This window comes from Lipotes vexillifer, unplaced genomic scaffold, assembly GCF_000442215.2.
Source record: "Lipotes vexillifer unplaced genomic scaffold, Lipotes_vexillifer_v1.1 scaffold1208, whole genome shotgun sequence".
NCBI lineage: Eukaryota > Metazoa > Chordata > Mammalia > Artiodactyla > Lipotidae > Lipotes > Lipotes vexillifer.
This window is the reverse complement of record NW_006799247.1, coordinates 231,265-257,719: the sequence shown is the minus strand read 5'-3', so window position 1 is coordinate 257,719 and position 26,455 is coordinate 231,265. Positions and strand designations below refer to the sequence as shown.

The window sequence follows — 26,455 nt, the reverse complement described above, 5'->3', positions numbered from 1 at the left end:
ACAGTCAATGCATTTTATTGTCTTGACTCCTGGGAACAGACATCTGCTATCCTCTCCTACTTGGGCCACTGCTCTACCTTGCTGGCCTTTACTTGCTGGCCTCTAAAGTTCTTTACAGCAAACCTTAATACTGAAGCCTCTACATACTGATGCACACACATCTTTATCTGTTGAAACACAGACTCTGGCTCACTTTCCCTTCAAATTGTTCTTTGGAAGTTCTTTTCTTAAGATTAGTATTTCTTAACCCCTGTGCAGTGTTTCACCCTAAGAACACTCTCTCCTAGCTTGGATTCTATAACACTTTTTTCTACCTTTCTAACTACTCAGTGTGTCTCTATCAGATCCCTAAAGCTAGGTATTGCCTACAGTCCTGCCTGCCCCAAGTCCCCTTTTCATTTTCTGCTTGTTCTCCTTTAACCATTTCATCCACATTTGTGTGTCCCTAGTTACTGTCAACAGTTGACAATTCCAGAGTCAACCTCTTTCCCAAACCCCAATAACTGAATTTCCAGCTATCTGTTAGTCTCCATATGCTCTAATCGTCATAGCTATTTTAAACAAATAGATCCACCCCAACACCATTCACCTGCAACACATACAAGGAGCCCTCTAAAACTCACATTATTCATTGCCATAGGTCACTTACTTTGGCTTCTTTTGCGCTCTGTGGTCTGACTTTTTAATCATCATACATCTTTCCATTGATGGCTTTGCTTCACTTCTTGGCTTGATGCTCAGCAAAGATTCTCTGACTGAGTGTGCTGATTATGTCCTCAAAACAAATTAATGTCTTCTGCTGGCCAAGCTGTCTTTGCCTACTGCTAATAATCCTGCTGAGTCTGAGAACCTCTAAAGTGATACTGCACTTCACTGCTGGTTGTCCTTTGAGCAATCGAGACTAAGACCTACCTACACCTTCCTCCAGACACTTGCCTCCTGACCTCCCATGTTTCTTTTGGGTATTAATGGCTCTGTTATCCACACTGACTCCAAGGCTAAATAAAGTCTCAGTCACAATTGATTGCCCACTCCCTCTATCTCTTTTTATTGTGGTAAAGACATAAGGTAATTTACCACCTTAACCATTTTTAAGTATACATATAGTTCAGTAGTGTTAAATATGCTCACATTGGAAAATCTAAAACTCTATACCTGTTAAACAACTCCCCTTTTCCTCCTCCATCCCTTCCTCTCTATAAACCCTAAAATAAATTGTTTCACAAATCCTGGGAACCTTTCTCTATAGTGCCACAAGAAATCATAAGATCTAGTGGTATAAGGGATCTGAAAGGTCACCTGACCACAACTTTCATATGTAAGAGTAACTTCTATAATGTTTACATTCAATGGATATCTAGCTACAGTTTGCACACAACAGCAGAGAGCAAAGCAGTCACCCTTGAGCATTTACTATAAGGTTCTTTGTTTCTCCTTATTTTGTAACATTGATACTACTTATGCCCACCACAGAACAAGATTAAGTTCTTTCTCTTATGAAATTCCTTCGAACTTTTACAGAGAGCATTATATTCTCCCGAATTTTCCTTCTATGGTTTATAAATTCCTAAGTCTTTTGACAACTACTTCTACAACATGGTTTGGGGTCTTCATCATCATCCTGGCTGTGAATTCAGTGCTTCAGTTCATCAGTCTTTCTGAAAACAATAACTGAAAATGAATGAGGGACTTCCCTGGTGGTCCAGTGGTTAAGAATCTGCCTTCCAATGCAGGGGATGCGGGTTCAATCCCTGGTTGGGGAACCAAGATCCCACATGCCGCGGGGCAACTAAGCCCATGCACTGGAACTACTGAGTCAGTGGGCTCTAGAGCCCACGAGCCACAACTAGAGAGAAGGCCGCGTGCCACAACAAAGAACTAATGCAGCCAAATAAATAAACAAATAATTAAAAAAAAGAAATTAAATGAACTCAATTCCATAGATATGGTCTGACCTAGGCAGAACAGAATGAGATAATCACCTTACACCTTTCTAGACACAATTACATTACTGATTGCTATTGAATCCACTATCAACAAAAACCCTAGCAACTTTGGATTGGTTTGGCCAATACAAGCCTAATACTTGTCACAAAGCTGAGATAAGAAATTCTCCCTTTTTGCTAAATGAATTCTTATTCAGATTACTGTATCTCAGTAAAGTACAGTAAAAATTAGCAGCTACTGCACATTGGCAATAAATATACACACTCTGAAATGTACCTACAAAGCATTACCTAAAATGTAATGCTACAGGACAGAACATCTCAGAGTCTAGTCTGTTTCCTGTACTCTTATCCAGGGTTAGTTCCCAGATTCACAACCTCCTCTCTATCTTCACTACCCTAGTTCTCACTGTTACCAACCTCAACTACTCTTTCCAGTCCTCTCACCCACATGTTGACAGATTATTCTGTTTATAGCACACAGCTTGCATCATGGTATTAGTGATTTGCCTCTACTAGTTTACTCTGGCACTGAGTAAAGCCAACCAGTAATTATACTGGCATTTGATAATCAGTTCCTTCTCTCTCAGCAAACCCCGTAACTGCAACAGAGCATGATTCCCAGTCATATGGACTATGCTGTGGATATGCAACATACATTGAACACATATTTGTACGTATATAATGTACATAGGTATTCTTCCTTATATATAAGGAATCTCTTCACTCTGTAGAGCAGTTTAACTTTGCTGTTTGCTTCCCTCCTACAAATAAAATAAGCATATCAAGAAATGAGAGATAGTCTCTAAGATCTGTCACACCAGGTCTAAAGGGCTCAGGTCCCTCATCCCAAATGAAGTGAACAATACAAATCCAAAGTTCTGCTTGTTCTGTTTTGTACCCTGTGATAAGGTACAAAGTAGTCTTTATATTTGATTTCTACACAACAAGCACCTTTTTGATCAAAATTAAATGCTGCAAGGGGCTCCTATAATTCCGCTATACTCCATCCAGTGCAGAATCTATCTGAGAAGTGAGGTTAAGTGCATGGATACAACAACAGTATTTTAGACCCACAAACAGCTTACCCCTGAGAGACCAAGTGTTTGGGGGAAGATAAAGATATCTCTAGTCTTCATTTTCTTAATTAATAAAATGACAGTGTTAGACTAGATAACTGCTAAGGTTCCCAACTAGTGCTAATACTCCATGAGTCTTTCATTCTGAATACTATTAGTCTCTAAGGGGAAAAAAATTCATATATATATATATCTCCAGCAGTTCCATTAACACAGACAGTTTGGTGAAACCTGAAAAGAGCTAACTCACCTTAGCTAGAAAAACTGTCAACAAAGCAGAACAGAGAAACTGCATGTAGTTTGTTAGGACATAAATGAAGACCATAATAAGTTTAAGAATATAAAAATGATTAATTCTTTTAAAAAGTGTCATTTAAGTCAGCTTAAATTCAATCAAGAAGTGGTGTACATTAAATGCTTTCACAGTTCTGCAAAGGAAGAAATCTTCTATATCAGTAAATTAACATTGAGACAGACCCTCAAATAAGCGGCATCTATTCTTTAGTATGCATATCACAAAGTCAAGGCTGGTAATACCATTATTAGAACCACTCTTTCAAGTTTCCTTCAAGAGGGCAGATTTCAAAATCATGAGCTTATTTTGACAGATGTTTACCCCAAGCAGTGATTCCTAGCCTAAATTACTGAAGGGTGGGCAAATGATTGAAGTAAACTGACTGCAGAAGAAAATGTTATGGGACCAGCTCTCAGAGAGGATAAGGCATAATCTAGATATACCAAATTTGCATGTGACTTGACTACTACTGGCCTATAAACTCCTTTGAAGCAGGGGTTAAATCGTATTGAGTCTGTCATCACCCACAGCAGTTTGGCACATAAAGAGTGTAGCTCTGAAAGGACTGACCACTGGGTCTAAGCTGAGCAGCCAAGAGATGACTGGGAGAACTGGAACCAGAGAACACATATGTATGAAGAAATACAAGAGCATGAGAAGGCAGGAATATGGTCAGCTCAAAGGTTGAAACCTTGGGAGTTCCAAATACCAACAAGGTTCAACATGCCCTAGAGTTGTGCTCTAAGGTGGCAAATGGGTTTATGGAAGGAAGACCGTAGTCTCAAGGAGGTAGGAAGAGGGAGGCTCAAGGGAGACAACAGTATAGATTTTGAAGTTGCTGATGGCAAGAGAAACAAACTACAGAGGTGAAAGACAAAACAGGTGTCAGACTTAGTATGACTGGAGGCCTGGAGTCCTAGAGAGAGTACTGCAGACTGACAGTCAGAAAGTGCAGAACCGAGGACAGTGACAACAGTCTGGAAGTCTACCCTCCTACCCACCTGGTGAGTTGGAGGGGAGTACCCCTTAAAGAAGTTTGCCCCCAACTTGCAGGTATGGGACAAAGAAAAGTTTCATTTAAGACAAAGGGAGAGGGTACACACAAGAAAAGAGCTGGGCATATAAAAATGTTTGATCAGTGTCCAAGCATGGTGGGAAGGCTAAAGTAGGGCATTATGGGGTGCCTGGACAGGCCTAGGATATATAAACAGATAATAGGGTTAAGAGTAAGAAGAGAACAGGAAATAAACTGAAAGCATGTCAGTGACCTGAGGACTTCTTCACAGGTAGCCCTGTTACTGAGGAATGTCAGGTCCCTCAGAGTTTCAGCTAGAGCACTGGTTTGAATATGATACTAAAAATTTCCCCAAGGGTCAGTTAGAACCAATATTAAGCAGCTTCTCAAATTTTTAATGTGGGGAGTGGTGAGATGTAGGAATGACTAAGAATCGGGAACTTACTGTTTCCCTTAAATTTGTTAGAAATTCTCACAATTCAACCACTGGTAACTTTTGTTGATCAACAAGGAAGGTTGAATAAAATTCTTATTTCAAGTTAAAATCTAACTTCCAAAAGAATTTTTTGCTGGGACTATAAAAATGCACCTGAAGTCATAAGTTCAGTTTTTATCTCCTCTATATTTTCAGTTCAGCAAAAATGCTCAAAACAAAGGTCTTAATGATTTGGGAAATGAGTAAAACATGAACACCAATCAAAACACAGGTCCATAAACCAGCATTCTCCAAACAAGTCCATACTCTTGGCGTAGGTGTGAAATTTTGCGTTTTTAGGTATAGAGCAAAAGTAATTTCACACAGCTTTTCTGCTAAGAAAACAATTACTCAAGAGCATAAGAAAGGCTGATTACAGTCCAGAACACCAGGTCTCAACATGCAGGTCATTTTGCCTGACTGGTCTGGTGGCCCTCGGTGGTCCATGGTTTGAGGCTGCTACAACCCTGGAAAAGCAGAGTGGGCCAGCGGGGAAGGGCTGTGACTGAAGCAATGGGAGGGGGTCACCAGGATGGGCAGTGCAGACTCTCCCCCAGTGCTGAGACCTCCGACCTTCCCCACTAGGTTTCCCATATTTTTACTTTTTCTAAAGATGCTGATATATGAAAAATGAACACGAGTTCATAGAAGAGATTCCCATGGACCATTTTAATTGTTTCATTACACCTGTACAATTTAATTCAATTATAATGAATAAGACACAGCTCATTTCCAATCTGCAAGAGAAAGGAGTGAAGCAGATCTTCTGCCCAGAAGCTCTGGTGTGTTTTCAGAGGATAAGGAGTGCTCCAGTCTCTTAAGCACAGTCACACTTTGGATCAGGATGTACCCTGAGGTTATGCAATTTTCTTCCCTTTCCCCTCTCTCTCCCTCAGCCCCTCTTTCTCCTCCCTGCTTCTTTCCATGTACGTATGTACTTATGTATTTAATAACTCTTCTATTGCTCCTTATTTCTTCCTTTCCTTCTTTCTTGCGTGTATGTCACACAGCCCACTTATAAGCCCACTGCCTAGGATGGGGGAAAAAAGTTAAGATATTAACTTCTTCTATTGTCACTGTTCTGGGAATACCTTCAGTCTCCTAGATTGATTTATATGCTCAAATTTAAACTTGAAAGTAATTTAGGAGTTTGGGTAGGCATTCTGGACACATAAAATGTTTGAATTGTAAAAATAAAGGAGGGAGTGATTGAAAAACAATGATTTATTATGGCAGAAAAAGAGAACTCTAAGTATATTCCTGTGTTGACTCCCTACCTCCCCACCTCCTGTTTGCTTAAGATATAAACAACATCAGATATTTTCACTATGAAGAACAACTATTTTACTTTAGTATTATACTGGATTATTTATTTTAGAAAGTTTGTTGCAACTAGTTAACAATACCCCAAAGTTATGGAAATAGCTTGATTATACGAAGTTGGTCACTGTAATTTTATTTCTTTAAAATTATAAGGATGAAATATTTATATGAAATAATATTACTGAATTGCTTCAAAATAATATTGGAGAGGTTGCTTTCAAGATGGCAGAGGAGTAAGACGTGGATATCACCTTGCTCCCCACAAGTACATCAAAACTACATCTACATGTGGAACAACTCCTACAGAACATGTACTGATTGCTGGCAGAAGCCCTCAGACTTGCCAAAAGGGTCTTGGTACTGTGGCCCGGTGTCAGGTCTGAGCCTCAGAGGTGGGAGAGCCAAGTTCAGGACATTGGTCCTCCAGAGACTCCCCGGCCCCACATAATATCAAATGACAAGAGCTCTCCCAGAGATCTCCATCTCAACGCTAAGACCCAGCTCCACTCAATGACCACCAAGTTACAGTGCTGGACTCCCTATGCCAAACAACTAGCAAGACAGGAACATAAGCACACCCATTAGCAGAGAGGCTGCCTAAAATCATAATAAGGTCACAAACACCCCAAAACACACCACCTGACATGGTCCTGCCCACCAGAAAGACAAGATCCACCAGAACACAGGCACCAGTCCCCTCCACCAGGAAGCCTACACAACCCACTGAAACAAACTTACCCACTGGACGCAGATAACAAAAACGACAGGAACTACGACCCTGCAGCCAGCAAAAAGGACAACCCAAACACAGTAAGTTAAGCAAAATGAGAAGACAGGGAAACACACAACAGATGAAGGAGCAAGGTAAAAACCCACCAGACCAAACAATGAAGAGGAAGTATGCAGTCTACCTGAAAAACAATTCAGAGTAATGATAGTAAAGATGATCCAAAATCTTGGAAATAGAATGGAGAAAATACAAGAAACATTTAATAAGGACCTAGAAGAACTAAAAGGCAAACAAACAATGATGAACAACACAATAAATGAAATTAAAAATCCTCTAGAAGGAACCAATAGCAGAATAACTGAGGCAGAGGAAGGGATAAGTGACCTGGAAGATAAAATAGTGGAAATAACTACTGCAGAACAGAATAAAGAAAAAAGAATGAAAAGAATTAAGGACAATCTTAGAGACCTCTGGGACAACATTAAATGCACCAACATTCGAATTACAGGGGTCCCAGAAGAAGTAGAGGAAAAAAAAAAAGAGACTGAGAAAATATTTGAAGAGATTATACTTGAAAACTTCCCTAATATGGGAAAGGAAATAGTCAATCAAGTCCAGGAAGCATAGAGAGTCCTATACAGGATAAATCCAAGGAGAAACACACCAAGACACATATTAATCAAACTCTCAAATATTAAATACAAAGAAAAAATATTAAAAGCAGCAAGGGAAAAGCAACAATTAACATAAAAGAGAATCCACATAAGGTTAACAGCTGATCTTTCAGCAGAAACTCTGCAAACCAGAAGGGAGTGTCAGGACATATTTAAAGTGATGACAGGCAAAAACGTACAACCAACATTACTCTACCCAGCAAGGATCTCAATCAGATTCGATGGAGAAATTAAAACCTTTACAGATAAGCAAAAGTTAAGAGAATTCAGCACCACCAAACCAGCTCTACAACAAATGCTAAAGGAACTTCTCTAAGCAAGAAACATAAGAGAAGGAAAAGACCTAAATAACAAACCCAAAACAATAGAGAAAATGGTAATAGGAAAATACATATTGATGACTACCTTAAATGTAAATGGATTAAATGCTCCCACCAAAAGACACATATTGGCTGAATGGATACAAAAACAAGACCCATATATATGCTGTCTACAAGAGACCCACTTCAGACCTAGGGACACAGACAGACTGAAAGTGAGGGGATGGAAAAAGATATTCCATGCAAATGGAAATCAAAAGAAAGCTGGAGTAGCAATTCTCATATTAGATAAAATAGACTTTAAAATAAAGAATGTTACAAGAGACAAGGAAGGACACTACATAATGATCAAGGGATCAATCCAAGAAGAAGATATAACAATTATAAAGATATATACACCCAATATAAGAGCACCTCAATACATAAGGCAACTGCTAACAGCTATAAAAGAGGAAATCGACAGTAACACAATAATAGTGGGGGACTTTAACACCTCACTTACACCAATGGACAGATCATCCAAACAGAAAATTAATAAGGAAACAGAAGCTTTAAATGACACAACTGACCAGATAGATTTAATTGATATTTATAGGACATTCCATCAAAAACAGCAGATTACACTTCCTTCTCAAGTGCGCATGGAACATCCTCCAGGATAGATCACATCTCGGGTCACAAATCAAGCCTCAGCAAATTTAAGAAAATTGAAATCATATCAAGCATCTTTTCTGACGACAACGCTATGAGATTAGAAATGAATTACAGAGGAAAAAACGTAAAAAACACAAACACATGGAGGCTAAACAGTATGTTACTGAATAACCAAGAGATCACTGAAGAAATCAAAGAGGAAATAAAAATATACCTAGGGACAAATGACAATGAAAACACGACAATCCAAAACCTATGGGATGCAGCAAAAGCAGTTCAAAGAGGGAATTTTATAGCTATACAAGCCTACCTCAAGAAACAAGAAAAATCTGAAACAAACAATCTAAACTTACACCTAAAGGAACTAGAGAAAGAAGAACAAACAAAACCCAAAGTAAGCAGAAGGAAAGAAATCATAAATTTCAGAGCACAGATAAATGAAATAGAAACAAAGAAAACAATAGCAAAGATCAATAAAACTAAAAGCTGGTTCTTTGAGAACATAAACAAAATTGATAAACCTTTAGCCAGACTCATCAAGAAAAAAAGGGAGGGCTTCCCTGGTGGCACAGTGGTTGAGAGTCCACCTGCCGATGCAGGGGACATGGGTTCGTGCCCCGGTCCAGGAAGATTCCCACATGCCGCAGAGCAGCTGGGTCTGTGAGCCTTGGCCGCTGAGCCTGCGCGTCCGGAGCCTGTGCTCCGCAACATGAGAGGCCACAACAGTGAGAGGCCTGCGTACCGCAAAAAAAAAAAAGAAAAAAGGGAGAAGACTCAAATCAACAGAATTAGAATTGAAAAAGGAGAAATAACAACTGACACTAGAGAAATACAAAGGATCATGAGAGACTACTACAAGCAACTATATGCCAATAAAATTGACAACCTGGAAGAAATGGACACATTCTTAAAAAGCACAACCTTCTGAGACTGAACTAGGAAGAAAGAGAAAATATAAACAGACCAATCACAAGCACTGAAATTGAAACTGTCATTAAAAATCTTCCAACAAACAAAAGCCCAGGACCAGATGGCTTCACAGGCGAATTCTATCAAACATTTACAGAAGAACTAACACCCATCCTTCTCAAACTCTTCCAAAATATAGCAGCGGGAGGAACATTCCCAAACTCATTCTAGGGGCCACCATCACCCTGATACAAAAACCAGAGAAAGATGCCACAAAGAAAGAAAACTACAGGCCAATATCACTGATGAATACAGATGCAAAAATCCTCAACAAAATACTAGCAAGCAGAATCTAACAGCACATTAAAAGGATCATACACCATCATGAAGTGGGGTTTATCCCAGGAATGCAAGGTTTCTTCAATATACACAAATCAATCAATGTGATACACCATATTAACAAACTGAAGGAGAAAAACCATATGATCATGTCAAAAGATGCAGAAAAAGCTTTTGACAAATTTCAACACCCATTTATGATAAAACCCTCTGGAAAGTAGGCATAGAGGGAACTTACCTCAACATAATAAAGGTCATATATGACAAACGCACAGCCAACATCGTTCTCAATGGTGAAAAATTGAAACCATTTCCACTAAGATCAGGAACAAGACAAGGTTGCCCATTCTCACCACTATTATTCAACATAGTTTCGGAAGTTTCAGCCACAGCAATCAGAGAAGAAAAAGAAATAAAAGGAATCCAAATTGGAAAAGAAGAAGTAAAACTGTCACTGTTTGCAGATGATATGATACTATACATAGAGAATCCTAAAGAAGCTACCAGAAAACTGCTGGAGCTAACGAATGAATTTGGTAGAGTAGCCAGATATAAAATTAATGCACAGAAATCTCTTGCATTCCTATACACTAATGATGAAAAATTAAAAGAGAAATTAAGGAAACACTCCCATTTACCACTGCAACAAAAAGAATAAAATATCTAGGAATAAACCTACCTAAGGAGACAAAAGACCTGTATGCAGAAAACTATAAGACACTGATGAAAGAAATTAAAGATGATATAAACAGATGGAGAGATACACCATGTTCTTGGATTGGAAGAATCAACATTGTGGAAATGACTATACTATCCAAAGCAATCTACAAATTCAGTGCGATCCCTATCGAACTACCAAAGACATTTTTCACAGAACTAGAACAAAAAATTTTGCAATTCGTATGGAAACACAAAAGACCCTGAATAGCCAAAGCCATCTTGAGAAAGAAAAACAGAGCTGGAGGAATCAGGCTCCCGGACTTCAGACTATACTACAAAGCTATAGTAATCAAGACAATATGGTACTGGCACAAAAACAGAAATATATATCAATGGAACAGGATAGAAAGCCCAGAGATAAACCCATGCACATATGGTCACCTTATCTTTGATAAAGGAGGCAAGAATATACAATGGAGAAAAGATAGTCTCTTCAGTAAGTGGTGCTGGGAAAACTGGAGAGCTACATGTAAAAGAATAAAATTAGAACACTCCCTAACACCATACACAAAAATAAATTCAAAAATGGATTAAAGACCTAAATGTAAGGCCAGACATTATACAACTCTTAGAGGAAAACATAGGCAGAACACTCCATGACATAAATCACAGCAAAATCCTTTTTGACCCACCTCCTAGAGAAATGGAAATAAATACAAAAATAAACAAATGGGACCTAATGAAACTTAAAAGTTTTTGAACAGCAAAGGAAACCAGAAACAAGACGAAAAGAGAACCCTCAGAATGGGAGGAAATATTTGCAAACGAAGCAACTGACAAAGGATTAATCTCCAAAATATACAAGCAGCTCATGAAGCTCAATATCAAAACAACAAACAACCCAATCAAAAAATGGGCAGAAGGGCTTCCCTGGTGGCACAGTGGTTGAGAGTCCACCTGCTGATGCAGGAGACATGGGTTCATGCCCCAGTCTGGGAAGATCCCACATGCTGCGGAGCGGCTAGGCCCGTGGGCCATGGCTGCTGAGCCTGCACATCCGGAGCCTGCGCTCTGCAACGGGAGAGGCCACAACAGTGAGAGGCCCTCGTACCGCAAAAAAAAAAAAAAAAAAGGGCAGAAGACCTAAATAGACATTTCCCCAAAGAACATATACATATTGCCAACAAACACATGAAAGGATGCTCAACATCACTAATCATTAGAGAAATGCAAATCAAAACTACAATGAGGTATTACTTCACACCAGTCAGAATGGCCATCATCAAAAAACCTACAAACAATAAATGCTGGAGAGGGTGTGGAGAAAAGGGAACCCTCTTGCCCTGTTGGTGGGAATGTAAGTTGATACAGCCACTATGGAGAACGGTATGGAGTTTTCTCAAAAAAATAAAAATAGAACTACCATACGACCCAGCAATCCCACTACTGGGCATATACCCTGAGAAAACCATAATTCAAAAAGAGGCATGTACCACAATGTTCATTGCAGCTCTATTTACAACAGGCAGGACATGGAAACAACCTAAGTGTCCACTGACAGATGAATGGATAAAGAAGATGTGGCACATATATACAATGGAATATTACTCAGCTATAAAAAGAAATGAAATTGAGTTATTTGTAATGAGGTGGATGGACCTAGAGACTGTCATACAGAGGAAGTAAGTCAAAGAGAAAAACAAATACCACATGCTAACCCATATATATGGAATCTAAAGAAAAAAAAAAAGGTTCTGAAGAACCTAGGGGCAGGACAGGAATAAAGACGCAGACACAGAGAATGGACTTGAGTACACAGGAATGGGGAAGGGTAAGCAGGGACGAAGTGAGAGAGTGGCATGGACATATATACACTACCAAATGTAAAATAGATAGCTAGTGGGAAGCAGCCACCTAGCACAGGGATATCAGCTTGGTGCTTTGTGTCCACCTAGAGGGGTAGGATAGGGAGGGTGTGAGGGAGACGCAAGAGGGAGGAGATATGGGGATTTATGTATATGTATAGCTGATTCACTTTGTTATAAGGCAGAAACTAACACACCATTGGAAAGCAATTATACTCCAATAAAGATGTTTAAAAAAAATAATAATAATATTGCACAAGAGGATACAAAAATTCATGAAACTATAGATGTATGATTTGCATACTTTTTTATATGTCCATTAGACTTTATTAAAAAGTTTACATATAAAAAGTAATAACAGAGGAGGAGAAGTTAAGAAGGGTGTAGTTAAAACAAGATTATCCATGAATTGACAACTCATGGTTGGTGGGTGGTGAGTACTATTCTATTTTTGTATGTGTTGCAACTTTTCATAATAAAAGATGCTATAAAATGTTACTTTAGAAACTTGAGCAACTGTAAGATTCAGATGCATGGTATAAAAGCAGTATATCTTTTAAATAAGACTTTGATTTAAGGTTTAGTGCATTAAAAATGAAAAATCAAATTTTCTTTGCAATTTTGTTGAAACTGACAATTTTTCCACAAAAAATTCTTGTCATAATTATGAAGGAAGACTCTATAAACTACGATGTATAGGTGTAGTAATTCTTGTGGAAAATTGTTCACATTCTGTCATATACTACAATCAATTTATGATTGTAAATAAGAGAAAGAAATAATAAAATCTGTCTCCTAAAGACACAGTCAATAAGTTGGTTCTGATATGAGTGAACTAATAGTTCTAGTATATCATAACTATGTATGGACATGTTTTGCATTAATTCTATTTTATTCATTCTCTCTCTATCTCTTAAGATTCAGTAATATTTATCAAGTACCGTAAGATAACCAGCAGCCTGAGAGAGATATATTAAATGCAGATTACATATTATATGCATTCCCCAACTTACAGAAGGGTTATGTTCTAAAAGTTTATCTGTAAATAAGCATTTTGGGACTCATATCACATTTTCCCACTGAAACAATTTTATAAAAGGTAGTTAGGTCAATCAGGCCACCCCACAGAAATCTATAAAGTTCAAACTTACTGGACCTATTATATTTTACTGCAGTGCTGTGGGCTTTTTTTTTTTTTCCAACTAACCACCTTGTACAACTATTTCTTTGATAAATGCAATAGGGATTCTAGGAATACTTCTCTTGTCAGAGGCTCTGTGTACACATACACACACACCCCTTACCTGGGTCTATGTGCCAAAATGTTCCTTAGTTATCAGAGTATGCAGAGTGGAGCAGAGTTTAGATGAGAGGCTCTTGCATTTGAAGGCTGCAGGAAGTTGGGGCTCTAGAGCTTACTAAGGGGCAGTAGTCTTGGGAGGTTCTATGGTAACTGTTCCTACTGGGTGTCACAGATATAGGGCAGAGATGGGGAATTATAACTTTCACCAGGTTTATCTTCTGGAAAATCATTTTTTAAAAAATTAGACACTTCCTAATAATCACTTTTAATATGAATTTTTAAATGTTTATAAACTCAGAGCAAAATAAATTATAGGTTACTTTTATGTACTTTAGCTACATCCTAAGCTATAACAATAATCTCTTCTCCCCGACTGGACAGACACACGCCTCCCTCCACCCACCACAGGGAGAGGATGCCAGCAGGAGGTCCTGGAAATGAGTGTTTAATCTAAGGAGAGGGATGCCTCTATTTGGGATCAACTTTTCTACCCCACTCCAAGGCAACTAGGTTTCTTTGCTTTGAATATTTTTATGCCACAGAATGTTTTCTTGGATACAAGAAAAAGCTGTAAAAAGCCACAGAGATAAAATGACTTAATTTCATATGTAAACACTTTCTTATATGCCTATTAATTTGATAATTTGAAAGAAAAATACATAGAGATTCAATATTTAAATAGAACTACTAGGCCTAATACCACATACAGTTTCTTCTTTTTTCTTTTAAATTCAGAACTCCATGAACATGTTTCAATTATGCAGTGCTACCATACCATTATAAGATTGTAAATGTATTTTTATAAAGTCCAGGTCCAGAAATATGACACAACTTTCCAGATTCACTATAGAATCATATCAGAAATCAAGAGTTCCAGATTTTTCCCTGTCTCAAACTCAGCCGAGGTTTATTCCACTTGCCTGCATAGATGTTGGCCTTGTTCAGGAGGTCTGTGCATGCGTGCATATCAGCGAAAGCCCGGATTCCTAAGCAGTTGACAGGGTGAAGCTGAGATTCCAAAAATTCACAGCAAGTCTTCTTCACATCCTGTAACTGTAACAGACCAGCTGCTGGGAGAAGTACCTATAACACACAAGTAAGCATGGTTAGGCAACTGGCTAGAAAAAGTTTCACTGTTCACTGTGTCTATAGAGGGCTTAGGGGTCCAGCCACAGCTCAAGATCTGCATCCAGACCCCAGCATCCCATAGAAGAGTAATGTAACAATTATTTGCAAAAAGGGTGATGCCTCCTTCCATTCCCCATAATTTTTATGGAATCTTTCAAAGATCTCTTCTTGGTCACAAGAATATAAGAGATATCAGATCATATTAGATTAATGATTCTTTTCATAAACAGAAACAAAATGTTCCTTTGAATTTTAAAAACATAAATTATTACGCTGTTAGGGGGTGCTATGGTTCAGTGAAAATGGTTTTCTTCCCTTAGTTCAAGCAGTCATGAGCTTCAGTGAATTTGTGGGGAAGGGGTGAGCACAGAGTAATATATGCCACAACAAAGCCTCATTCTGTTTTTCTACTGTCTCTGAGTAACACCACAAACTGCTTTCCTTAGGGGGATAGAACAATTTAAAACTCAACAGTCTAACTACAATCAAACAGTTTCTCTGAAATGTAATATATGTGCTAAAAAAACCCATAAAGAGTAATTGCCTAATAATAACTTTTTAATTTGTATTTTTATTTCAATAACTCCAAGAGATTTTGTATTAATTAGGTTATTCTTTGGGATTTAACCAGTATCTTTACTAGAAATACTATAGCCAACACTACAGCTGCTTTTCAAATAGGTCAATGATGGAAAAATTCTTCCTTGTAAGTGAATTAGTATGATGCTATGTAAAAGGACCATATTTGAAAATCAAATTGGAAAACTTAAAAAAACTTCATAAAACTTCATAAAAAAGAAGTTTGCAAGTCCTTCTATAAAAGCCAAAGGAAAAAAAAAAAACTATCAGAATAGTCAATTTAAGAAAAGGTCACATTGGCATATTAGCATAAAAAATAAATAAGATCTAAGTTCCTTCCAGAACTGACTTCCATATATGCCAAGCTGCAGCCCAAAGAGAAAAAGAGAAAAGAGATAGTAGTTTTGAATATCCTTTACAATTTCCCTAAATGTATGTAGTAAGGCCTGAAAGTGGAAGAGAAAGAGTGCATTCGTATCTTTCTGTAACACAAACTACTCTATTTTCTTAAAGGAACCACAGCAGCTTTAACTCTCAGATCTAAAGGCTGTGGGCCCTCATGTACACAATCAAATGGTTATGAAGCAAGGACTAAGAGGACAACTCTTTGTGTTTTAGTCCAACTCCAACAACTAATATTAGTTTTCTCTGAAAACAAGGAAACAGTATCTGGTGATAAAGTCTTTTCCTTCTAAATTTAACAAAAATAAAGTGTAAATAATTCTGTTTATAGCCGAATCTTTTGTATAATATATATAGTGTGTTTCATTATGTTATGGGAATGAATCTCCAGGGAAGGCTTTAGTTGCTGACAATTTGCAAGTTGGAGTTTTTCTACACTGGTATAATTGTGCTCTGAAGTAACGTAAAGTACATTCCAAGATGCTTAACTGTGCGGCCATTTAATTCAGCAAATACTTATAGTTAAGTGGTCTTCAGCATAAGATTCAATCTCTGTGAAATTTGCAAAAATATCAATAGTAATGATCACCCACCTAATCAGCATCTTCCCAGAGACAACAAAGTATAATACAGTAATACTCAAATTGCTTCGTAATACAGAAAGACAGGGCAGGGATCCTTGAGGGGGAAAGCAGCCAAGCAGAAGCAGGTTCACTCACGCATTGTTGGTGAGTGTGTACACTGGTTCAACCTCCATGAAGAGCAATTTGTCTACTTAATCAAAATTACAAATGCACATATCCTCCAACCCAGAAATTTAACCTACAGATACACTAACATATGCACAAAAGCTCACACACACAAGACATTCATTAGAGCATTATTGTGGGTAATAGCAGAAGTTAGAAAAAAGCCTAAATGTCCACCGTAGGGAGACTGGTTAAACACTGGTGATCATCCATTCGATGGAACACTGCAACCATTCAAAAGAATGAGGAAACTATATGAATGGGAAAATTTCTAAGATATATTCTTAAGGGGAAAAAATCAGCAATTGGTTCATACTATGCTGACATACACATACACACCCATATTTATATACATATCCATCTAAAAAAGCAGCTATATCAGACTTTTAAAAATTTATTTTGCTTCCTTGACTTCAACTTCATCACTACCAAGTCTAGACCTACCCTATCAGGAGACTGAAATTCATAAAACTGTAGAATCCCAGATCTGGAAAGGATATGGCAAGTCATGTAGGCCAGAGATATAAAAGTTATTTTAATTGTAGGCCACATGGCTAGAGATTCACATATAATTTTTTATCGATAGCAATGATGGGTCAAGTGGTTCCATGCCTGGCAAACATATATTAAGTACACCTTAAACATCAGTAACATGTGTAAAATGAATTTATTTATATATTCCTTTTATCAGTAAATCCTTCAAAAATGCCTCAGTTTTATGATGTAATTTTACTAGGATTAAACTTCAATAGCTCATAGTTATTAAATAATTATATACAGCTTCAAAAACAATTAATAACTGGCCCAGGCTTACTAACATGATGAAAACAGGAAAGCAGCTGGGACCACACCAAATGCCCACATTACCCTATGTATCAGACAACCAGCTAAAAAACCAAACAAACAAAACATGCTCAAATTACAGATGAACCATATTCCACAATCAGAATCAAACAGCTGGCAGCCTATGAGCTAGATGCCTTGGGATCAAGTCAAATGAAACCTCCTGGTTTGTCTGATGAAGAAACCAAATCCTGGAGAGGCCAAAAGATCTGAACAAGTTGCACAGAGAGTGATATAAAATTCACCAACTCTTTGGTCTATTACTCTTTCCACTACCTTGAGCCCCACCTGTAGATGCAGAATGGAAGTGCTTGTCTAATTTCTAAATCTGCAATGTTGCTCTTTTCAGAAAAGTAATAAAGACGAAAATCACTTCAACCAAATTCATGCAGTTTGCTTCCGTTTACTGACTAATTACTGTGTCGGGCACTGCCTTAAGCACCTGACAGGCAACAACACCTCATTACCCCCATTAGACACAATGAATACAGAGGCTGGGAGAAGCAAGTAAGTTGCCCAAGGTCACACACCTGGATGGGATAGCTTGAATCTGCTAGGAGAGAGGTATTAACCAAAGTGGGTATAATGCTTTTTAGATGGCACAGATGAACATACTCATGTTAATAGTTGGGAATACATCTTTAAAGTTACTGTCTATTTATTTCAATAATATAAATTCTTAAGGAAATTTAAGCAAAAACTGAGTCATGAAGATAAAAACATTAAGTATTTAATAGTATGAGCACTACAGAATATAGCAAATCATGAAGGTGGCACACAAATTACTGATTTGGGAGATCAGATTTAGTATCCTTAATCTTTCAATATCTGATATCGTTCTGGCTTCTGTGGTTTTTACATATCGCTGAAAAGGAAGATGTGCTTTTTAATCTGGGGTGATCATAATCCCATGGCTTATTTTCTACAAAGTGGATTAACTGTACAATTAGTAACAAATGTGGGAAACACCTATATTGTGAAGAGGTGGTTTCTTAATGTGCTATTCAGGTCACAAAAATATCTTGGGCATTATAATTAAGAGATCTGAAGAATAAATTTATGTCTCTAAAACTAATTTTCCTGAGCTCTCTAAAGAAGTAATTGAATAGTGCTGCTTCATATATGAAATGGAAGTATATATATATATATATATATAATTTTTTTAAAGAATAGCTTTATTACTTTGCCAGGCAAAGGGGGACACAGCAGGCTCCTGCCTCAAAAAACTATGTGTTCCAATCCAGGAGGATTTGATAAGGCGTTTTATAACAATACTTCCCAAGGGATGGGTTACTGACAAGATTACGGTGTGTGCAGGGTCTCAGGTCCTTGGTCTCCTAATCTTTTTTTTTAATTTTTAAATTTAATTTATGTTTTTATACAGCAGGTTCTTCTTAGTCATCAATTTTATTCACATCACTGTATACATGTCAATCCCAATAGCCCAATTCATCACACCACCACCGACACCCCACCACGGCTTTCCCCACTTGGTGTCCATATGTTTGTTCTCTACATCTGTGTCTCAATTTCTGCCCTACAAACTGGTTCATCTGTACCATTTTTCTAGGTTCCACATATATGCGTTAATATACGATATTTGTTTTTCCCTTTCTGACTTACTGCACTCTGTATGACAGTCTCTAGATCCATCCACATCTCAACAAATGACCCAATTTCGTTCCGTTTTACGGCTGAGTAATATTCCGTTGTATATATGTACCACATCTTCTTTAACCATTCGTCAGTCGATGGGCATTTAGGTTGCTTCCATAACCTGGCTATTGTAAATAGTGCTGCAATGAACATTGGGCTGCATGTGCCTTTTCGAATTATGGTTTTCTCTGGGTATATGCCCAGTAGTGGAATTGCTGGATCATATGGTAATTCTATTTTTAGTTTTTTGAGGAACCTGCATACTGTTCTCCCTAGTGGCTGTATCAATGTACATTCCCACCAACAGTGCAACACGGTTTCCTTTTCTCCACACCGTCTCCAGTATTTGTTGTTTGTACATTTTCTGATGATGCCCATTCTAACTGGTGTGAGGTAATACCTCATTGTAGTTTTGATTTGCATTTCTCTAATAATTAGTGATGTTGAGCAGCTTTTCATGTGCTTCTTGGCCATCTGTATGTCTTCATTGGAGAAATGTCTATTTAGGTCTTCTGCCCATTTTTGGATTGGATTGTTTGTTTTTTTAATATTGAGCTACATGAGCTGTTTATATATTTTGGAGATTAATACTTTGCCCGTTGATTCATTTGAAATTATTTTCTCCCATTCTGAGGGTTGTCCTTTTTTCTAGTTTATGGTTTCCTTTGCTGTGCAAATGCTCTGAAGTTTCATTAGGTCCCATTTGTTTATTTTTGGTTTTTTTCCATTACTCTAGGAGGTGGATCAAAAAAGATCTTGCTGTGATTTATGTCAAAGAGTGTTCTTCCTATGTTTGCCTCTAAAAGTTTTACAGTGTCTGGTCTTACATTTAGGTCTCTAATCCATTTTGACTTTATTTTTGTGTATGGTGTTGGGGAGTGCTCTAATTTCATTCTTTTACATGTAGCTGTCCAGTTTTCCCAGCACCACTTATTGAAGAGACTGTCTTTTCTCCATTGTATATCCTTGCCTCCTTTGTCATAGATTAGTTGAACGTAGGTGTGTGGGTTTATCTCTGGGCTTTCTATCCTGTTTCATTAACCTATATCTCTGTTTTTGTGCCAGCACCATATTGTATTGATTACTGTAGCTTTGTAGTATAGTCTGAAGTCAGGGAGTCTGATTCTTCCAGCTCCGTTTTTTTCCCTCAAGACTGCTTTGGCTATTTGGGGTCTTTTGTGACTCCATACAAATTTTAAGATTTTTTGTTCTACTTCCTTAAAAAATGCCATTGGTAATTTGATAGGGATTGCTTTGAATCTGTAGATTGCTTTGAGTAGTATAGTCATTTTAACAATATTGATTCTTCCAATCCAAGAACATGGTATATCTCTCCATCTGTTGGTATCATTTTTAATTTCTTTCATCAGTGTCTTATAGTTTTCTGCATACAGGTCTTTTGTCTCCCTAGGTAGGTTTATTCCTAGGTATTTTATTCTTTTTGTTGCAATGGTAAATGGAAGTGTTTCCTTAATTTCTCTTTCAGATTTTTCATAAGTGTGTAGGAATGCCAGAGATTTCTGTGCATTAATTTTGTATCCTGCTACTTCACCAAATTCGTTGATTAGCTCTAGTAGTTTTCTGGTGGCATCTTTAGGATTCTCCACGTATAGTATCATGTCATCTGCAAACAGTGACAGTTTTACTTCTTCTTTTAAAATTTGTATTCCTTTTATTTCTTTTTCTTCTCTGATTGCCAAGGCTAGGACTTCCAAAACTATGTTGAATAATAGCGGTGAGAGTGGACATCCTTGTCTTGTTCCTGATCTTAGAGGAAATGCTTTCAGTTTTTCACCATTGAGAATGATGTTTGCTGTGTGTTTGTCATATACGGTCTTTATTATGTTGAAGTAGGTTCCCTCTATGTCCACTTTCTGGAGAGTGTTTTTTATCATAAATGGGTGTTGAATTTTGTCAAAAGCTTTTTCTGCATCTCTTGGGATGATCATATGGTTTTTATTCTTCAATTTGTTAATATGGTGTATCACATTGATTGATTTCTGTATATTGAAGAATCCTTGCATCCCTGGGATAAATCCCACTTGATCACGGTGTATGATCCTTTTAATGTGTTCTTGGATTCTGTTTGCTAGTATTTTGTTGAGGATTTTGCATGTATATTCATCAGTGATATTGCTCTGTAATTTTCCTTTTTTGTAGTATGTTAGTCTGGTTTTGGTATCAGGGTGATGGTGGCCTTATAGAATGAGTTTGGGAGTGTTCCTTCCTCTGCAATTTTTTGGAAAAGTTTGAGAAGGATGGGTGTTAGCTCTTCTCTAAATGTTTGATAGAATTTACCTGTGAAGACATCTTGTCCTGGACTTTTGTTTGTTGGAAGATTTTTAATCACAGTTTCAATTTCATTACTTGTGATTGATCTGTTCATATTTTCTATTTCTTTCTGGTTCAGTCTTGGAAGGTTATACCTTTCTAAGAATTTGTCCATTTCTTCCAGGTTGTCCATTTTATTGGCAGAGATTTGCTTGTTGTAGTCTCTTAGGATGCTTTGTATTTCTGTGGTGTCTATTGTAACTTTTCCTTTTTAATTTCTAATTTTATTGATTTGAGTCCTCTCCCTCTTTTTCTTGATGAGTCTGGCTAATGGTTTATCAATTATGTTTATGTTCTCAAAGAACCAGCTTTTAGTTTTATTGATCTTTGCTACTGTTTTCTTTGTTTCTATTACATTTATTTCTGCTCTGATCTTTATGATTTCTGCTAACTTTGGGTTTTGTTTGTTCTTCTTTCTTTTGTTCCTTTAGGTGTAAGGTTAGGTTGTTTGTTTCAGATTTTTCTTGTTTCTTGAGGTAGGCTTGTATAGCTATAAACTTCCCTCTTTGAAATGCTTTTACTGCATCCCATAGGTTTTGGATTGTCATGTTTTCATTGTCATTTGTCCCTAGGTATATTTTGATTTCCTCTTTGATTTCTTCAGTGATCTCTTAGTTATACAGTAATGTACTGTTTAGCCTCCATGTGTTTGTGTTTTTTACATTTTTCCCCCTGTAATTCATTTCTAATCTCAGAGCGTTGTGGTCAGAAAAGATGCTTGATATGATTTCAATTTTCTCAAATTTACTGAGGCTTGATTTGTGACCCAAGATGTGATCTATCCTGGAGGATGTTCCATGCGTACTTGAGAAGAAAGTGTAATCTGCTGTTTTTGATGGAATGTCCTATAAATATCAATTAAATCTATCTGGTCTATTGTGTCATTTAAAGCTTCTGTTTCCTTATTAATTTTCTGTTTGGATGATCTGTCCATTGGTGTAAGTGAGGTGCTAAAGTCCCCCACTATTATTGTGTTACTGTCGATTTCCTCTTTTATAGCTGTTAGCAGTTGCCTTATGTATTGAGGTGCTCCTATGTTGGGTGCATATACCTTTATAATTGTTATATCTTCTTCTTGGATTGATCCCTTGATCATTATGTAGTGTCCTTCCTTGTCTCTTGTAACATTCTTTATTTTAAAGTTTATTTTATCTGGTATGATTATTGCTACTTTTGATTTCCATTTGCATGGAATATCTTTTTCCATCCCCTCACTTTCAGTCTGTCTGTGTCCCTAGGTCTGAAGTGGGTCTCTTGTAGACAGCATATATATGGGTCTTGTTTTTGTATCCATTCAGCAAGCCTGTGTCTTTTGGTTGGTGCATTTAATCCATTCACGTTTGAGGTAATTTTTGATATGTATGTTCCTATGACTACTTTCTTAATTGTTTTGGGTTTGTGTTTGTAGGTCCTTTTCTTCTCTTGTGTTTCCCACTTAGAGAAGTTCCTTTAGCATCTGTTGTAGAGCTGGTTTGGTGGTGCTGAATTCTCTTAGGTTTTGCTTGTCTGTAAAGCTTCTGATTTCTCCATCGAATCTGAATGAGATCCTTGCTGGGTAGAGTAATCTTGGTTGTAGGTTCTTCCCTTTCATCACCTTAAGTATATCTTGTCACTCCCATCTGGCTTGTAGAGTTTCTGCTGAGAAATCAGCTGTTAACCTTATGGGAATTCCCTTGTATGTTACTTGTTGTTTTTCCCTTGTTGCTTTCAATAATTTTTCTTTGTCTTTAATTTTTGCCAATTTGATTACTATGTGTCTCAGCCTGTTTCTCCTTGGGTTTATCCTGTATGGGACTCACTGCGCTTCCTGGACTTAGGTGGCTATTTCCTTTCCCATGTTTGGGAAATTTTCGACTATAATCTCTTCAAATATTTTCTCAGGTCCTTTCTCTCTCTCTTCTCCTTCTGGGACCCCTATAATGCGAATGTTGGTTCGTTTAATGTTGTCCGAGAGGTCTTTTAGGCTGTCTTCATTTCTTTTCATTCTTTTTTCTTTATTCTGTTCCGCAGCAGTGAATTCCACCATTCTGTTTTCCAGGTCACTTATCCGTTCTTCTGCCTCAGTTATTCTGCTATTGATTCCTTCTAGTGTAGTTTTCATTTCAGTTATTGTATTGTTCATCTCTGTTTGTTCTTTAATTCTTCTAGGTCTTTGTTAAACATTTCTTGCACCTTCTCGATCTTTGCCTCCATTCTTTTTCTGAGATCCTGGATCCCCTTCACTATCATTATTCTGAATTCTTTTTCTGGAAGGTTGCCTATCTCCACTTCATTTAGTTGTTATTCTGGGGTTTTATCTTGTTCCTTCATCTGGTATATAGCCCTCTGCCTTTTCATCTTGTCTTTCTGTGAATGTGGTTTTTGTTCCACAGGCTGCAGGATTGTAGTTCTTCTTGCTTCTGCCCTCTGCCCTCTGGTGGATGAGGCTATCTAAGGGGCTTGTGCAAGTTTCCTGATGAGATGGACTGGTGGTGGGTACAGCTGACTGTTGCGCTGGTGGGCAGAGCTCAACTTTAATCCACTTGACTGCTGATGGGTGTGGCTGGGTGCCCTCCCTGTTGGTTGTTTGGCCTGAGGCAACCCAGCACTGGAGCCTACCTGGGCTCTTTGGTGGGGCTAATGGCAGACTCTGGGAGGGTTCACACCACGGAGTACTTCCCAGATTTCTGCTGACAGTGTTGTCCCCATGGTGAGCCACAGTCAACCCCCACCTCTGCAGGAGAGCCTCCAACACTAGCAGTTAGGTCTGGTTCAGTCTCCCCTGGGTTCACTGCTCCTTTCCCTGGGTCCCGATGCGCACACTACTTTGTGTGTGCCCTCCAAGAGTGGAGTCTCTGTTTCCCCCAGTCCTGTTGAAGTCCTGCAATCAAATCCCACTAGTCTTCAAAGTCTGATTCTCTAGGAATTCCTCCTCCCGTTGCCAGACCCCCAGGTTGGGAAGCCTGACGTGGGGCTCAGAACCTTCACTCCAGTGGGTGTACTTCTGTGGTATATGTTTTTTCCAGTCTGTGAGTCACCCACCCAACAGTTATGGGATTTGATTTTACTGTGATTGTGCCACTCCTACCATCTTATTGTTGCTTCTCCTTTGTCTTTGGATGTGGGGTATCTTTTTTGGTGAGTTCCAGTGTCTTCCTGTCGATGATTGTCCAGCAGCTGGTTGTGATTCTGGTGTTCTCACCAGAGGGAATGAGAGCACGTCCTTCTACTCCACCATCTTGGTTCAGGTCGAAATGGAAGTATATTGATACAATAAACCCTTATAGCCACAAAGCACTATGATCTAATGGAAAATTTCCATTTGTTTCCTTTTCAATATGCTTCACTAGTATTAACTCTGAGATTGACTTTTAAAATGCTAAGGCACTCTAAGATCCTGAAGTGTATTACAAAATGTCAAAGAAAAAGCAATTATATTTGTTAATATAGTCTGAATAATAATGATATATTCTAGGAATCTAAAAGTGATTAATTCCCATTTAGTGTATATATTGAGAGAGGACCACATTCCAAAAGCTAAAACATCTCTCTTGGGTATGCCAAGCCCTACGAAAAAATGTAAAGTAGGCAGTTTGTCTTGGGGCTGGCCCTCACCACTCCTTCCTACAGACTCCTCCTACGTTTCCCCCCTTAGTTCTATTCCATCAACCCTGATGCTCTCCACTCAGACCCTGGTGCTCTCACCAGGGTCTCAGCTCCTGCAAGTCACTACTACCAGCATCGCTCCATTTCATTTGCTTTGTAAAACTCAGCACTGTCAGAATCAATCTTTACGTATCTGTTCCCACGTTGACCCTCTCTATCCCTGCAAAAGAACATATACTCTGAGACAGTAGTCACATCTGTTCTACCCTCTGTTGTATCCTCAGGTAGCAGGAGAATATATAGGTGCTTAATAAATAAATCAACCTGAAAGTAAATTAATTTGTTACTCTGGTGGGTATTTGTGTTTTAAGAGATACAATTTTGGATGTCTTTTGACCCAGAAATACTATTCTAAAATGTATATGGGACACTTGTGTCCTACTGCAAATCCTCTCAGTCCCACCTCTTGTTCAAGCTACCACTGCAACAACCAAGTGCAAGTAGGACTTGATCACCTTTGTGAAGATGTAACTTACCAGTGCCTCACCCCAGCCCCTACCATACCTGTCTGTGGCTGCCTACTGGGGGTGCACTTAGGGACCCACACCTGCACAACCTGGAAGCACAGGGGAAACAATGCTTGTGGGACCACCCTGGACCAGTGGAGAATGGTTCAAAGGAAGATGACAGATAAATGCTTCCCCATTTTCTTCCCCAAGCAGATAGCTCTGAGACACATTTCATAAGGCTCCTGAAAATGTCCTGGTGAAAATAAACATGTCACATTTATATCTATACCACATTTTGAAATGGTTTTCCCTCTTTTTCAAATCAAATCCCCCATATACCCACTGTCACTCTCTTGGATCACTTTCTAACTAAACTAACTGCCCAAAAGCTTTGCTTTCGGGGAACCCCAGTCTATTATACTACACATGGAACAAACTGTGAATGTGGATGTATTTAGTTATAATATTAATTACAGTGCTGTTTATAATATCGAAAATTGAAAAGAACTTACATGTCCAATAACAATGGGTAGATTATGCAAATTCTATATTATCAGTAAAATTGAATACTTTGTAAGCACAGATGTCTCTCAGTTTCCACTGGGGACTAGTTTCAGGATCCTCCAAGGATACCAAAATCCACAGATGCTCAAGTCCCTTACATAAAATGGTGTAGTATTTGCGTATAACCTACACATATCCTCCCATATACTTCAAATCATCTATAAATTAATTATAATACCTAATAAAATGTAAATGTTATGTAAATGGTTGTAAATACAATTTAAATGCTATGTGAATAGTTACCAGCACACAGCTTTTTGGAACTTCCTGGAATTTTTTTAAAAATATTTTTAACCTCTGGTTTGTTGAATCTGCACATGTGGAACCTAAAGATATGGAGGGCCCACTGAATTAAAAGAGATATAGTAGATAAATAGTTAATGACTAGGAAGAATGTTCCTAATATATTTAGTATAAAAAGCTAATTTCTGGGCTTCCCTGGTGGTGCACTGGTTGAGAGTCCGCCTGCTGATGCAGGGAACACGGGCTCGTGCCCCGGTCCGGGAAGATCCCACATGCCGC

The 26,455-nt window shown here is 38.1% G+C and overlaps 1 protein-coding gene across 4 annotated transcripts in view; it reads right to left on the bottom strand.

Moving 5' to 3' along the window:
- KLHL2 (kelch like family member 2) overlaps positions 1 to 26,455 on the bottom strand; it is a 124,189-nt gene that overhangs the window by 39,620 nt on the left and 58,114 nt on the right. For all 4 annotated transcript variants that reach the window (XM_007471530.1, XM_007471529.1, XM_007471532.1 and 1 more), the window contains one exon: positions 14,508 to 14,670. In XM_007471530.1, coding sequence (XP_007471592.1) covers positions 14,508 to 14,670 — 163 coding nt within the window. The remainder of the gene's footprint in view (positions 1 to 14,507; positions 14,671 to 26,455) is intronic.